General features: G+C 40.6%; 2 protein-coding genes across 4 annotated transcripts in view; one reads left to right on the forward strand and one right to left on the reverse strand.

The window, feature by feature from the left end:
- Window positions 1-190, reverse strand: part of cwc27 (CWC27 spliceosome associated cyclophilin) — a 128741-nt gene extending 128551 nt beyond the window's left edge. Inside the window, exon 1 of the mRNA XM_059989324.1 lies at window positions 54-190. Coding sequence (XP_059845307.1) covers window positions 54-95 — 42 coding nt within the window. The 5' untranslated portion in view covers window positions 96-190. The remainder of the gene's footprint in view (window positions 1-53) is intronic.
- Window positions 1-16039, forward strand: part of srek1ip1 (SREK1-interacting protein 1) — a 55504-nt gene that overhangs the window by 29625 nt on the left and 9840 nt on the right. The window contains exons 1-2 of one of the 3 annotated variants that reach the window (XM_059989325.1): window positions 393-526; window positions 6079-6126. In XM_059989325.1, coding sequence (XP_059845308.1) covers window positions 436-526; window positions 6079-6126 — 139 coding nt within the window. In that variant the 5' untranslated portion in view covers window positions 393-435. Of the gene's footprint in view, window positions 1-392; window positions 527-601; window positions 691-6078; window positions 6134-16039 lie in introns of those variants that run through there. The other 2 variants (XM_059989328.1, XM_059989327.1) reach the window with 2 other exon arrangements.

The following is a 16039-nucleotide window of genomic DNA, read 5'->3' on the forward strand; positions in this document are numbered from 1 at the left end:
ACAGTAACAGGAGGGCCGAGCTGGAGAACTCCGGATGGCGGGCGTTACTTTACCTTGCCACTGCTGGGCGGTTCTTGGATGTAGATGTTACTCATGGCAGCGGTTTGGCGGGGATTTCTATTTAAATCTCCAGAACCCCTCGCACCTGCGACCCCTCAGCAGCACTCGCAGTCCCGGCACACGCTTTGCGCCATGTTTGCTGCTTGCCAAGTGCGTTCGAATGAAAGTGGGCGATCTGGATTCAGCCGCTCGAGGCCACCAATACAATGAAATATCAGCTCGCAATAAACCCCATTAACCTTCGAAAGCCACGCCACTATTCCCCCAGTACAGTTACACGTCTCCACGTAAAACAAGCGACAGCTGACACCGTACAGCAGAGTAACCAACACTTCAGGAGATGGCAGTACGCGGAGAAAGCCGTCCTGAAAGCAAATGACTTCCAAGACTTATCATTCAGAAAAATATATTATTTGTCGAAGAAAGATAACTTCCTTTAATCATATTTTATATTCTGAAGATAATGGTAATTTTTCACTTTTACTGGTATTCTTGCGACATTTGCTCTTTGTTATCTCTATTCCAATTCAGAGCGGAAATCTGGCTGGCGGGTAGGTTTCAAAGGTGGACCAGGAAGTGGAAGTTGATCTTGCAAGCGCGGTTGTGAGTGGTTTGCGATGGCTTTTTCAGGTGAATATAAGGATAAAACGTAATTATTTGTGTTTTCTTTAGGCTACTCTGAGTTTTCTCAAACACTGGTAATTTTAAAGGAGGGAAATATGATTCGAATTGGTTGTTCTTTACGGGGGAAGCAGATCACTGGGTGGCGCGGTAAAGTTAGAGACGTTCATAGAAGAGTTCTGATACCCTTTCTATTCTCGACAATCGATTCACCTATCCACGCCCAAACAATGGATGTTAATATTCAGAGCAATGTGATGCGTTAAGAAACACGAGGTTGATACGAATTTTGAACGCACTGTATTTATTTCGAGGGTTTGGAATTGGCTAAAATATTTGTTTATTAGTGGGCTAAACAAGACCATTGTTGTGAAGTTGTGTCCCCTTACGGAACGATAATATGTCTGTTTTGAATAAGCTTCTCTTTCTAGAGTTCACCAGATCAATTTCTAGTATTAAGAAATTCTACAAAAAGATGGTTCTATATTGAAATGTATTGCATTTTAATGTGTTTCAAGTCATGAACACCAATAGACTGCGTGGAGGGTTTGTTTTACTGCCTAGTTTAGAAGTAATTGTCTCAGGTTAAGAGATGAGAGAGAGATTATGAGAAATGAAATTTCAGGATGTGGATCTGCAATTCTGTACGCCCAAGGAACTCTTGTTCAGCTGAGTGTAGCAACTCCAAAGTTGGTGGCTAATGAGTCACTCAAAGGAATTGAGGACACAGCTGGGCTCAGTGCGGCGGCTTAGACATGATCTAAATAGTAGAATGGTCTCATTAATTCAGATTATCTGTTTTTGCTCTTTTTTTACACGAATGATTAATGAGAAGAAATTTCAAAAGTAAAGATAATGCTTAAGCATTTTTTTTAGAAATTCTCTGGTTTTCTTTCAATTACTTGTGGTTATATGGATGTCAACTGAGAAGGCCAGCATCTTATTGCCTTTCTGTAACCGACCTGCAGATGGTGATGATAAGATGTTTGGATGAAGCGTTCCCAAGATTTAATGTCAGTGACAGTTGTACTTGCTAAGTCAAGGGTGAGCACCAGATGCATGGGAATGCAACCAGCCATGTAACTTGATGGGGAGCCTAGAGATGTTTGTACTCCCATACATCTGGTGCTCTTGCTCTCTAATGGGAAGACATTATCAGTGCAAATTAACAGCATACTGTGGTGCCTCATACTAACTACCTCAGTGGTGCTGAGTGATTGTGTGGGATGTAAATTGAGGTGCCAATCAAATAAACTGTTTTGTACCCAATAGCTCTGTGTTACTGAAGTTCTCTTAGAGCTGCACACATCCAACCAAATGGATAATATTTTGTCACGTTCCTATTGTGCTTTCAAGATGGTGAGAAAGTATTGCAGAATTGTAATACTCATTAACCCCTCTCCTGCTCTTATTCCTACAATAATTATTTGTCTAGTTCAATTGCCTGGTCTTTTAAGAGAATCCTGGACAGGTACATGGAGCTTAGAGAAATAGAGGGCTATGGGTAACCATAGGTAATTTCTAAAGTAAGTACATGTTCGGCACCGCATTGTGGGCCAAGGGGCCTGTATTGTGCTGTAGGTTTTCTATGTTTCTAATTAAATTACTGGTCAGAGGTGACTTTGAGAATGCTGTTAACTATCAAGAGTAAGTAGACTCTTGATGGAAATGGATGTTATCCTCTTGTGTGCCTTGAATATTGTCTATATCAAAGTGGACTGCTGCATTCTTTCAAAACGTGCAAATGACATTATATGTTTGTGCAAAGCAGATCTTGTAGATAATGGAGAATACAAAAAATGAGTAGTCATCCAAGATCGTAAGTGAGGTCAATGCATAAGGCAGAATGTTTAATAAAGCAGTAACAGAATAGAAAACAGAGATCAGAGATTAATCACAATACAGTGTATTGGCCTTCATCAATCGTAGAATTGAATTTAAGAGCCGAGAGGTAATGTTGCAGCTATATAGGACCCAGGTCAGACCCCATGGAGTACTGTGCTCAGTTCTGGTCACCTCACTACAGGAAGGGCGTGGAAGCCATAGAAAGGGTGCAGAGGAGATTTACAAGGATGTTGCCTGGATTGGGGAGCATGCCTTATGAGAATAGGTTGAGTAAACTCAGCCTTTTCTCCTTGGAGCAATGGAGGATGAGAGGTGACCTGATAGAGGTGTATGAGATGATGGGAGGCATTGATCATGTGGATAGTCAGAGGCTTTTTCCCAGGGTGAAATGGTTGCCTCAAGAGGACACAGGTTTAAAGTGCTGTGGAGTAGGTACAGAGGAGATGTCAGGGGTAAGTTTTTAAGTTCTTTACTCAGAAAGTGGTGATTATGTGGAATGGGCTGCCAGCAATGGTGGTGGAGGCAGATACAATAGGTCTTTTAAGAGACTTTTGGATAGCTACATGGAGCTTAGCAAAATAGAGGCCTATGGATAAGCCTAGTAATTTCTAAGGTAGGGACATGTTCGGCACAACTTTGTGGGCCAAAGGGCCTGTATTGTGCTGTAGGTTTTCTATGTTTCTATCATGACGCCATGTCACTAAGCTCTCTACCCCCTTCCTGCACTCAAATTCATTGCTGATAGTGTATTGAGTGATTTTCCTACTGGTGCCCTCTTCATTCCCACATCCCCACACCCCCCCACCCCCATCTCTACCAGTGGCAAAATCTATAAGTCTGTTATTAGCCTCATCAGTCAGCTTAGATCCCACAGGACTGCAGTCAAATAAACCATGCATAATCCAGAGGCACTGACTAAAATGGAAAATAATGGCTCAGGAGGTGCTCTGCTTCTGCTATTGTCAGGCTTCATTATACTCCTGGACCTAATGAGCCATTCTAAATGTTCCTCCTCCTTTAGAGGAGTTGACTGGCCTACTTTGCTATTCATCAAGATCGCTGTAGTGTGGTAGACTTTGAGCTTTGTACTGGTCTGAGGTTGTGATGTTCAAGTATTTTTTTTTCCTCAGCTAGTCAAAGTCTGTGTGGCACACTAAAGATATTACTGAATTTCAAAATACATTTCTTATTAAAGATTTGCTTTCTTATAGGTAGTCACAAAGCAAGAAATCCAGAAGCACCCAATTAAAGAAAAAAAAGACCAACACGCAATGCACAAGAGAAAGGGGAAAAGCACAAATCATGCAAATAATTGAAGCAAATGCCAACATTCTGACCCAAATTGAGTCCTCAGATCCAAACCCCGCTACAGCCTGGAGTTGACCCAAAGCCTCGTTTATCAGCTCATATTAGAGGGCACAGAGCACAGCAGCTGGGGCAATCTTCTTAGTCCCAGCGTGATGTAGAGAGGAGTGACCATCGTGGAGAGCGAGTGAAATTGGCTCTCGCCTTGGATCCCAACACCCTTTCTTTTCAGACTATCTGGGCCAGTGGTTAAATTGATAAACACCAGAGCAGTGAAAGGCTCCAGAGCCCTGAAGAGAGGAGTGAACATAGTGGAGAGCGAGCAAAATCGGCTCTCATCTCCAATCTGGGCTGGCATTTAAATTGTCTAAACAGCGGAATGTGCCACGCACTAGGACCCAACTACTATGAAGGGCTTGGAGCCTAGACCACACTGCCCGGCGACTCGATCCAGGCCCAGATTTCGCCGTCCTGCCTGAAGCCATTCTCAAGCTCTTCAAATCAGCTTGACACCCAGAGCGATCTAACCGCACCCAGGCTAGTTGTACAGACATTGAATCTCCTCTGTCCCAACTTCTCCTCTCCAAATGGCTCACTCCATCTGCATCGATTCTACACACACCATCTTGGCTTACTCCCCAAACTTGTCTCACTATCACTCACCCCCTCGCTGTTTGCAGTGATAATTTAACACAGTTTGCCTCAGAACTGTTTTTTAGGGATTTATTTTTAGGGATTTATTTTTAGGGATATTTTTAGTTGAAACTTATGCTTTTTAACTACCAGTGAGTTGTTTCATGCATTTGGTAGCGCCATCTTTTCACGATGGAATTTAATCATTGATGTCTGCCTTCTCTGTGATTGGTTCTCAAGTTATTGGAAGCAGTCCATATTTTTCAGGGTCTTGTTAGAGGCCGGTGTGGGAGAGGACCATGCTTATTCAGTGTTACAGCCCATTCTCACTTGTACTTCAGAGAATGTATGAACAATGACTTGCAACTGCACCCCCAAACATGTGCATACATGTGTGTCTGTGTACTGCAACTGAATAACCAAGGTTGCGGTGACCTTAATTCTGGAGTGAGAATGCAGAAGTTGAAGAGTTTCCCATGTCCGGTGAATAGCTCCACTCCATCAGAACTTAGCTGGAAGTAAGGTGCAATAAGAAAGATGAGACAAGTGTTGAGGTGATGACAGAAGTGTGCATTAATCTAACATCGAATTTGCAGAACAACGTTGTCAAGTGCTTCTGGGATGATGAATAGAGGCATAGAATTGGGGGATAATTAAAATTTTTTCAATGAGCTGTTAAAGACAAAGTTAAATGGCAAGTTTCATTTTGACATTGAGGTTGAAATGGCCAAGGGTTTCCAAGTAGGTGTGACTGAAGGAGAAGCTGAGAGTGAGGGGATAATGAGGAAGAGGAGGTATGGGGACACATGGTGAACTGAAGGTGTGTGGATCTTAGAATGGGGAATGAAACAGGGTGGGGTGAGCTAATGAATAGAGTTTAGTATTTTGTGTATGTTGTTTAGATGAGAATGTATTTTTGTCCATACATGTATGTCTGTGGTCAGGGTATATCTGTATGCTTAAACAATGTGTAGATCAAGTCAAGTCAAGTTACTTTTTATTGTCATTTCAACCATAACTGCTGGTACAGTACACAGTAAAAACGAGACACCGTTTTTAAGGACCATGGTGCTACATGAAGCAATACAAAAACTACACTGAACTACATAAAAACAGCACAGAAAAAAACTACACTAGACTACAGACCTACCCAGGACTGCATAAAGTACACAAAACAGTGCAAGCATTACAATAAGTAATAAACAAGACAATAGGCACAGTAGAGGGCAGTAAGTTGGTGTCATTCCAGACTTGGGATATTGAGGAGTGTAGTAGAGCTTGGTCACCTGTTATCATTAACCTCTTTTGCTATTACAGTCTACCCAGATAATCTAGTAGCTGGTGTACAGTACCCACTTCAAACTAAACCAATTCATTTGCAAGCATCTTCTGGACAGTGAAACTAGAGTGTTTGTGTCATCCTTGTCTCAGGTTTAGAAATACTCTATTCTCTGTAAAATTCTTTTGTAGCCCTGAGACCATGAACGATATTGCATGTATTGAAGTGTTTTGAAATGACAATGAAAGATGCATTAAATTAAAAAAATCTTCTTTCGTTCTTATTCTAGCATGGTTGTTCTATATCTGTTTTAATTTTAAAATACTTTATTTCAGGCCCAAATAAAGACAGTATCCGAGCAGGATGCAAGAAATGTGGATATCGTAAGTGGTAAACATTGAAAATTATTAAACTCTATTCATAGTAGAGAACATTTTTCTGGTCTTCAGACCAGCAGGAATGTCTAACTTACAAATTTCAGAATCATCATTTTCTTGTTTTATTGGGTTATGTGGGTATTTGGTGGTTTAGCCTTTTTTTTCTTTTATAATTGTAATTTCTGATAAGGGGGAATAATTTTCACTGATCACGAATTAAAGAGTCTGCTATTTATTATAAATAATCGAGGTTCAGCTTCCTGCACCACATGATATCTGGATTTGTCACAGCTTAATTTAAGCTTTATTTAGCTGTACACTTTTTTGGCCGTGCATAAAATTGTATTTCCACAAATATGCCAACTTTAGAATACAACTATTCAAGTCACTACTTTAACAGACATTCTGAGAGAGAAAAAATAACTACTGACCCTAGTCATATTTCATGATATTTAGGTAAAATTGCAGTCAAAATAAATTTTGCACAGATAACAAAGGGACTGAGTGTATGAGTGTGAGTGGAGAGGGGAGAACACAATTTCTTATTAGAATTATATAGGGAAAGGCATTATCAATGAGCATATTGACTTTGTGAATAAAATTGAACTGTCCAAGTTGTATTCCAAACAAGGATTTTCTTTTAATTAAACTACCTGTTGTGCAGCAGAGTTCCTCATTTGCCTTCACTACTTTAGTTCTGAAATTAACTCCTATTAGTTGTTTCAGATGCAGTTTTGCACGGTAGTTATACTTGTGCTAGCTCTCTAAATCCTATTACCTCGCTCTATGTCTGTAAAGTCAGTTTAAAACACAATTCACTAAAAACATCTTCAACATTTTTTTTCCTAATCTCTTCAAGTCTTTTAAAACATTTTTGAACATTTAGGATGTTTTGCATGCTCAAGATAACATTTAAATATGGTTGTTGATCGTTTAGTATGCAGAAGAATCTAGACAACATTTGGCATGGATAATGACATATTCATGCCGCAAAATTGTCATCTTCAAAGATATTAAGAGTCTACCTCTTGAAGTTCGGTGTCACTGTCAAAGGGATCACCAGTGTTTACGTAACAGAAATACAAATAAAACAGGTCAGAGTCTGGGTAACCAGCAGCAAGTGGCTCACTTCCTGATATCCCAAAGCTTCTACGCCATTTTTGGAGGCATGAATATGATCGAATGTTCTCTGTTTGCCTGGATAAATGCAGCTCCCACAGCATTCAAGAAGCTCTATCATTATTTTTAAAAAACATTCTTGACTCATTCCCCACTTGCTGCACTATAGCTTGATTCCACTGCCAGTGCACAGACCTGCATTATATGTTATCTATGAAATGTATTGCAGTTATTCTACCTCTACAAACCCTCCTAAGTCCAAGCTTTCTAAAAACAAATAAATACAAAAACCTCAGGCAAGTGAAAATGTCATGTTTCCATCCAAGTCACATGTCATCCTCGGTTGGTCTAAATTCTGGAACTCTCTACGCACATTAGGGATATTTTCCCAAGAAGGAGCGAAGCAGTTCAAGGAGGTGGCTCACCATTATCTTCTCAAAAACATTTTAGGATGGTTAATGGATACTAACTTTAGCAAAAGTAATCTGGACCTTTAAGGTGCATTTTTAAAAGGGAAAAGCAGGGATGAGAAGGTGGAGGGAAAGGAAGATAAAATGTCTCTCAGAAAGAGGAAGAAGGGATAAAGAATGAGAAAGTTAGGAGTTGTCAGATAAAGGAATGTTTTTAATGAACAAAATTATTCAAATTGAGTTTAAATTTCAGAATATATAGCACTAGAAGAAGCTGTGCCTGCTGCTTGATTAAAGCATCAAATTTAATTTCACATACTTGCTATTTCCTTTACAAATCAGTAAAATGATTTATGTGTACATGTTCTTATTCCTTTTTATATGATCAATCATATTTGATTCAAACACTCATTTGTGTTGTATGTTTGAATATTAATCTTCTATATGAAGAAGTGTCTCCTCATTTCCTCTCTGGTTCTTTTATTAATTATTTTAAATCTGCAACCTGCCGAAGGAAATAAAGTCACTTTTCTTGCTCTATCAAAACTGCTAATGATTTTGAATTCCTCTATTAGGTCTTCTCTTAAACATTTCTACCATGAGGAGAGCAATCCCAACTTCTCCAGACTCTCCATATGACTGCATAATCTGTACAGCACCTTGACATCTTTCCAAAGGAGTGATGCCCTGAATTGTACACATTATTCTGAAGCTATATCTGAGGTTTGTTAAGGTTATTATGACTTTCATGTTTTTGTACTCAGTGCACCATTTACAGAGCAAAGTACCCCATTCTTAACTACTTTTTTGATATATCCTGCCATATTTAAAGCAATTAAATAGGCACCCATGTGCTCTGCCGTAGAGCCATTCTCAGTTTAGCTAATTTTGTATCTCATTTTGTTTCACCAGAGGCAAATCATTTCACGCCACATTAAATTGCATCTGCCACATCCTACCTGTTTAATGTTCTGCTTGTGTCCTGAAATCATGCTCACTGTGTTGCAGAGCTTTGAATCATTTGCAGATTTCAAAATTATACTTACAAGCCAAGAGTAAAAACAACTGTCCCCAATACTGAATCCAGGAGATCTTGTACCATGGTTTTCTGAAGTCGAAAGGGCACCTGACCGGTAATATTTTTACCTTCTATCCTTTAGCTACTTTTTGTGACTAAGTTGCTTTTACCTTGGGGCACCTCTGTTAATGAACATTTATTGTATTTTATTAATTTTGCAGAAAAAAAATTCTTTGGGGTGGCCCTCCTAGGAAGAAACTGAAGTGGTATCTGTTTGGACTGCTTCAGTTCATGTGTTAACGGTCATTGCATTATATAAGGATTCTAAGGATTTTTGCTCAGTGATGAAGTGTCCTTTTGAGGACAGTGTCAATTGGGGGATTTTGTTGCCCTTGAGTTTCAAGGCGCAGAGTCATCAACTATAGCACAGTGTTTCCTGGGAGGAAGTTGCGTTTTATACCTGACCATTTCTGACGTGCTCCTTGACCCACCATTTCCAAAACAAATTTGCCATGTACTAGATTTGCTTTCATCTATGATGAGCATAAATATCTTCCTTTTGGAACTTGCCTGGTGGTAATGATGCTGAGGTCTTCAGAAGCAACAGATGGTTGGGTGTTAATGTTTCCAAATCATTGGAATCAGAGGATGCTTTAGTAATTGATGACCATTGATAATAGCCTCTACTTCACTTCACAAACTCTCTTTGTCAAGATTCTGTACTTTCATGGTGGAATTGAGAACCTTTCTGACAGACCTAATCAATTAGAATCATGATCAATGTTACTCCATGAAGTGAACCAGCTGGGATTAAAAATCCACTTAATTTCTTCGAAGGACATCACTGATCCATGAATGATTCCACTTCTCATTGGCATCTTGCAATTTAAGCTAGCTCCAACAAAGTTTGTTGCTTTATCAATGCACAGTTCATGAACCTGTTCTCATCTTGCTATAAAGCATCTGTGCATTAACAAAGGAATCTGTGTCTAAAGATGCCTCTTAATTGTGAAACCACACTTGTTAGACAGGTATATGTGACCCTATACCTCTTCACCTCAAAAGATCCAGTGTAGTCCATCTTACACGTGTAAACAGAGGTTCATCTGAAAATCTCTTTTTTTGGCAAAACCCAATGATCTCCATTTCAACTTTTCTGAGATCTTCCACTGAGAGACAACCTTGACCAGTCTGACCTTTGGCCTTCTGTATCTCCCTCTCCAAAGAATAGCCTTATTGTTCTTCATCCAAGTCAGACTGAGCAATAGCAGTTTTCAGTTGCTTCCTCTTCTGACAACGAAACAAGAGCAGGTTCTTAATCTAAGAATCCAAGCCATGGTCTTCCTCAGACAGGTCCAAGATGAGGTGATGGATTATACGTGTTACCACATGCACCTCCTCTTCAATCTGCACAGCATTCATTGTAACACTCCTCTTGACTTCCAGATCATTCAGCAGAAATTCTCCAGAACAATCAGGATTCACAGGCTGAAGAAGATATTGAGGCCATGATACCTATATATCATCCTTCAGAAATGCTTTCACATTCAACCCTCTAGAAACCACATCTGTCAGGTTGCTTGAAGTGTTTGCATACCTTCATTGAGTAGCCTGTGAGACCTTAAGAATTTCTGAAACTCAGCTTTCAACAAATGTTTGGAACCTGGAAGTTTCATTTTTGATATACTTCAGCACATAAGTGCTATCATTCCAAAAAACTGAGTTGTGAAGCTCCATGTGCAACTCCTTCCTCATAATGTGTCCTTACAGCTTGCCATCATAGCTTTGATGAGCTCCAAATGAGAGCTGGAAACTGACTTCAACAAAGCTACCTTAGATTTACTCATGATAAAAGCACTGTGCACCTGAGAATACGTGTTGTGAAAAACTAGATAGGTCACAGCTCCATAGCCATCTTTACTTGTATGTGTAAAATGGTGTAACTGTAGCAGTAACTTCTCCAAAATCCAGATGTTTCAAACATATAACAACCTTGAAATCTTCCAGCTGACAGAGTTCTTCCGGTCAGCTTGTCCACTCATGAGCAACTGATGCTCAAAAAGTGTCATCCCAGCCAAGTTCTTTCTTACATAGATCTTGCAAGATCTTCTTAGCAGTTAGCACAACCAGACTCCAGATTCCTAAAGGATCATAGATGGAACTAACTGAGGAGAGGATCCTCCTTCTTGTGAGTGGTCTATCTAGACTGTGATCTTAAACTTGAAAGTATCAGATTGATTGCACCACTGGACACCCAACACTCTCTCCACTGAAGGTACGTCTTGATCCAAATCCAAAAACTTCATGTCTTTCACTCTTTGCTCTTCTGGTTTCACTGATGGCATACTACATTTGTGGCTTATCTATGTTATGAGTCGAAAGCCATCTTAAACAAAAATGGATACAAGGTCATGGTGGAGATACCGTTTCTTCTCAGAGAACAGTGACACTAGGTAATCATCAACACCGAAGCAATGCAAAACCTTATCCACCAAACTGCTGAACTGTTCTTCATTGTTTCTGTGCATTTTCTAAGGGCAAACTTGGCACAGCTTGATGATGAAGTTGCTCCAAAGAGATGCACCACCATGTTTTGGCTGAGGTCACTTTTCTGGGGTGGTAAACACCACAATGTGGAATATACCAGACTCTCCCACCACTGTGTTCCATATCTTCTCCTAACACTCCTTCAGCATAACCTTTCTTCATGAAAGCAGTGTAGTCAGTGTGAAATGATAAATCCTTCTTAAACCTCTTCCTTAGGTTTAGAGCATGCTGTTCTGCAGTCTTCCTGTTATTTGGCATGTTAACTTCCTTCGTTCTCCAAGGTAAACCCATCTGGTCGTGGCCATCCACCAGTTTTGCAGAATTCATAACCAGCTCCATGAACTTGTGGTCTTATCTTGACAAACCAGGTTGTTCATCTTGACTACTTTCAGGGAAGTCTGCCTTAAACTGCCACTGCCAAAACTCATCCAACTTCAAAATTGAGATCCTGTTAACTGTCAGCTCAGGCTGAGCATAATCTCTCTCATCACCATTGTCTCCTTTCAGTGGTCCATTCACAGTCCAAACCAACAATGTTCTGATTGCATGAAGTCCATTATTAACACTGTGAATCACTTGCATCAGCTCCAATGCATTAGGCACATTCGTCCCTATCAGCAGATCAATTTCCAATTCAATCTCTGGCAAATGGATGTGTCTCAGGTGAGACTATCCCTGCAGATCCCTCTGATGTGGAATGTTCCCTCTGTAGATGAGCATTCTTTCCTACGTATAGATGTTAGGTAGTTCGTAATAGTTTTCACCATCTAAGTGCATCCCTCTCACTGGGGCTTGTATACAAACTTGGCTTATTAGCTAACTCTGCTAACAGCCACGTGACTCAGCAGTGAGAACGCCACCTTCCATAAATGACACGTCTTAGCCTGGTATGATTTGGGTTCAACCAAACTGAAAAGTTGGGATGTTCCGGTGAGAGAACATCAGTTGTGGTGAATGCAATGTAAATACTGCCGCATACACAGTTATCATTCACCAGGAAATGACAGATTGTACAGCGACATTGAATTATAAAGGAAGTATATTAACTAATTTTTCAACTTTAACAAACAGTTAACAGAAAAAAAATCAAAAAGGCCTATTACAGTTAAACCAGTCTAAATGTGTGCATAAACGTTGGAGCTCATTTCTGGAGTAGTCGGATATATCACTTTACTGACACACTGAACCCATGTTCTGTGTGAAAGGCACCAACCACACTTCGAATTTCCCTCGAAGACCATCTCGAATGAATTGGCTAACTCAGTATTGGCATTTCCTCCTTAGAACAATTTGCTTGCACAAAACGCTTCTTACAATTGAGCAGCATTCTACAACTATCTTCCCTTAGCTGCGTTCTGCAGCTCCTGCCAAAAGACCCCAAGCCAAACTACTGTCCTTCAGAAATCTGGTCCTGCCCAGCTCTCTCAAATTTTCCATCACATCCCACTGAGCAGAAAGTTACAACATGTACCAAGGCAATCCTGAGTGGCTGATACAACATTCCTAAGTTGGACAAAATCGCTCCTTATCTTTAGCTGAAGCCAAAACACTAGTCTGTGAAGCTTACTAACAGGATATGGTAGGTCAAATATTATGGCAATATGTAGTATTAATGGTAAGACTCCTGGCAGTGTTGAGGATCAGAGGGATCTTGGGGTCCAAGTTCATAGGACACTCAAAGTTGCTGCGCGGGTTGACTGTGTGGTTAAGAAGGCATACAGTGTATTGGCCTTCATCAACCGTGATTGAGTTCAAGAGCCAAGAGGTAATGTTACAGCTATATAGGATTCTGGTCAGACCTCACTTGGAGTACTGTGCTCAGTTCTGGTCACCTCACTACAGGAAGGATGTGGAAACCATAGAAAAGGTGCAGAGGAGATCTACAAGGACGTTTCCTGGATTGGGGAGCATGCCTTATGAGAATAGGTTGCGTGAACTTGGCCTTTTCTCCTGGAAGCAATGGAGGATGAGAGGTGACCTGATAGAGGGTATGGGATGATGAGAGGCATTGATCACGTGGATTGTCAGAGGCTTTTTCCCAGGGCTGAAAGGGCTAATACAGGAGGAGACAGTTTTAAGGTGTTTGTAAGTGGGTACAGAGGAGATGACGGGTAAGTTTTTTTTACGCAGAGAACGGTGAGTGTGGAATGGACTGCTGGCAATGGTGGTGGAGGCGGATACGATAGGGTCTTTTAAGAGACTCTTGGATAGGTACATGGAACTTAGAAAAATAGAGGGCTATGGGTACCCCTAGGTAATTTCTAAAGTAAGTCATGTTCGGCATAGCATTATGGGCCAAAGGACCTGTATTGTCAAGTCACTTTTATTATCATTTCGACCATAACTGCTGGTACAGTACATGGTAAAAATGAGACAACGTTTTTCAGGACCATGCTGTTCTATGACCCTCTGCATTCACAGAAAACTGCTAAAATAAAGATACCTCAGCATAGCAGAAATTTTAACCAGGGCAATACATAAGCCAGCCACTTCCAATCCTGAAACAATGTGGCTACTGATGGCTTTCTCTTGCTCCATAGTATGTAAGAGAATAAGTGTCCTTTTCCCTGTGAGGTTGCTCATTAGGCCCCCTGTGCAGAACATTGTTGTAATCCCTTGATCTAGGAAAGCATAAGAAACCACTGTCTGGTTACCCTTCTTAACTTCTCTTATATTGGAATAATGGGAAGTTTACAATCATAATCGCCAGTTCCTGTGAGGCCAATAGTTATCAGAGCACAACCACTGCTGTCTGATTCTGTACCCTTTTCGTCAGAGTGAATATGAGGTTTGTTGGGATGCCACTGCACACCTTGTATTAAAGACACTTGCTGATGTGCCCTGTACGCAGACAGCCCAAGCAGACACCATTTTCCTTTAGGAAGGCAATCTTCTCATTTTGAGCCCTTTCCTCCAGTTGAGGTCATATATCCAATGTGTGTTCACCCTTGCAGAACAGACAAATCCTTTTAGCTGACGAGACCATTTCCCTTTCATTAGTTCCAGGTCCAGTTTTAGCTTTACTTTTCACAGCAGTCACAGTAGCTTCCTTTAGCCTTAGAATTATTTTTGTTCACACAATTGCTTATTGCAGGTGATGGAGCATCCTGTATATTCCCAAATACTGGATCTGGTGCAATCTTTTCCTTGCCTTTCAATAAAACCAATAATGTCAGCAAAAGTCTTATGGTTGTGCCTTTCATGCAGTTTACAGACCACTATTCCCCATTTGTCTCTCAGCACATAGGACAATTTCTTTATGACAATACATATTAGCAGGCACATCCAGCTCACACATGTACTGCACTTCTTCTGTGGCATTACATCAGCCTCAAAGAAAAAGATTGTAGTCTTTAAGATATATCTAGATTTAATAGGTATCTAAGAAAGACCCTTTTGCATGTAGGCAGATACAATTTTCTGTTCAACACCAAAATGTTCCTTGGCTTTTACATACCCTCTCTTGGGGTTGATATGTTGGCAATTTTTGACAAGTTCTGTACAGTGACCCCTAGTGACTGTTCAATGAATTAGAGGTAGTCACTATGGCTTCAATGTTGTTTTCAAAAGCCTTCAGGAATGCATAATACTGCAATAAAACACCATCGAAGATTTGAATCTCTAATTTTAGGCACAGATGAAATGTGCTATTGTGATGCCAATAAAGTTGTTATTTAATTTTGCTTCCTCATGATATTACTAATACTACTTTGATCTCTTCCATCTGAAATGAGTGTGTTTTCATGCTGAAGTGAATGTCCAATGAGGCTTTCGAGCTGTTGGATATGATGTGGGTTCAGAGTGCCTCATTAGTGCAGACTGAGAGTAAAGATCCTGAACTACCTGTTGGGGTAGTTCTTCATATTTCACAGACACTTGAGGAACAGATGAATGGACCTTGACTTTGAGTGTTTTTGTTTTTCTCTGTGCCTGTTCACACCGTGGAACTGTCCTGGAGGACTCCTTGTACTCGCCACACTTGGAGCCCTCAGCACGTTCACTCTGACTATCTGTGTGGCAATTTCTTCCTTTCTTTTCTGTAGCTGTTCCTGTTGCTCTTCAAGTGCATGTTTGCCCTTCAATAATTGTTGATGTGTGATTAAGGCAGCTAAGTTGGTCTCTGTTTTAATGTGCACAGATGAGGTATTAGATACAGAAGATGCTCTCCCTGCAGCAGAACTTCGAATGCTGACATTTGACACCTTGTCACTCAGATTTACATCATCTTGTGGGTCCTCTGCCACATGCATAGTCAAAACATGCCTTGGAATTTGAGAAACATCACCTGATGGCAGGTGAGACACATATTACACTCTGATACTACACTGATTGGCCTAATCTCAAATAATAACGAGGCAGCCTACAGAGAAGAAGTCATCACCCTGACACAGTGGTATAAAAAAAAACCACTGCCTCAATGTCACAAAAACTGGTTGTGGATTACAGGAGGAATGGAGACATGCTAACCCCTATTGACATCAATGGATCTGGGGTTGAGAGGGTGAACAGCTTTATGTTCCTCGGCATAAACATTACCGAGGATCTCATGTTGCCTGTACACACCATCTATGTGGTGAAAAAGACACAACAGCACCTCTTTCACCTCAGACAGTTGAAGAAGTTTGGCATGGGCCCCCAAATATTAAGAACTTTCTACAGGGGCACAATTGAGAGCAACCTGACTGGCTGCATCACTGCCTTGTATGGGAACTGTACCTCACTCAATTGCAGGACTCTGTAAATGTGAACTTCCCACTATGCAGGACATGTACAAAGACAGGTGTGTAAGAAGGGACCGAAGGATCATTGGGGACCCGAGTGACCC

The sequence above is a fragment of the Hypanus sabinus genome, chromosome 14, assembly GCF_030144855.1.
Source record: "Hypanus sabinus isolate sHypSab1 chromosome 14, sHypSab1.hap1, whole genome shotgun sequence".
In the NCBI taxonomy this organism is placed as follows: domain Eukaryota; kingdom Metazoa; phylum Chordata; class Chondrichthyes; order Myliobatiformes; family Dasyatidae; genus Hypanus; species Hypanus sabinus.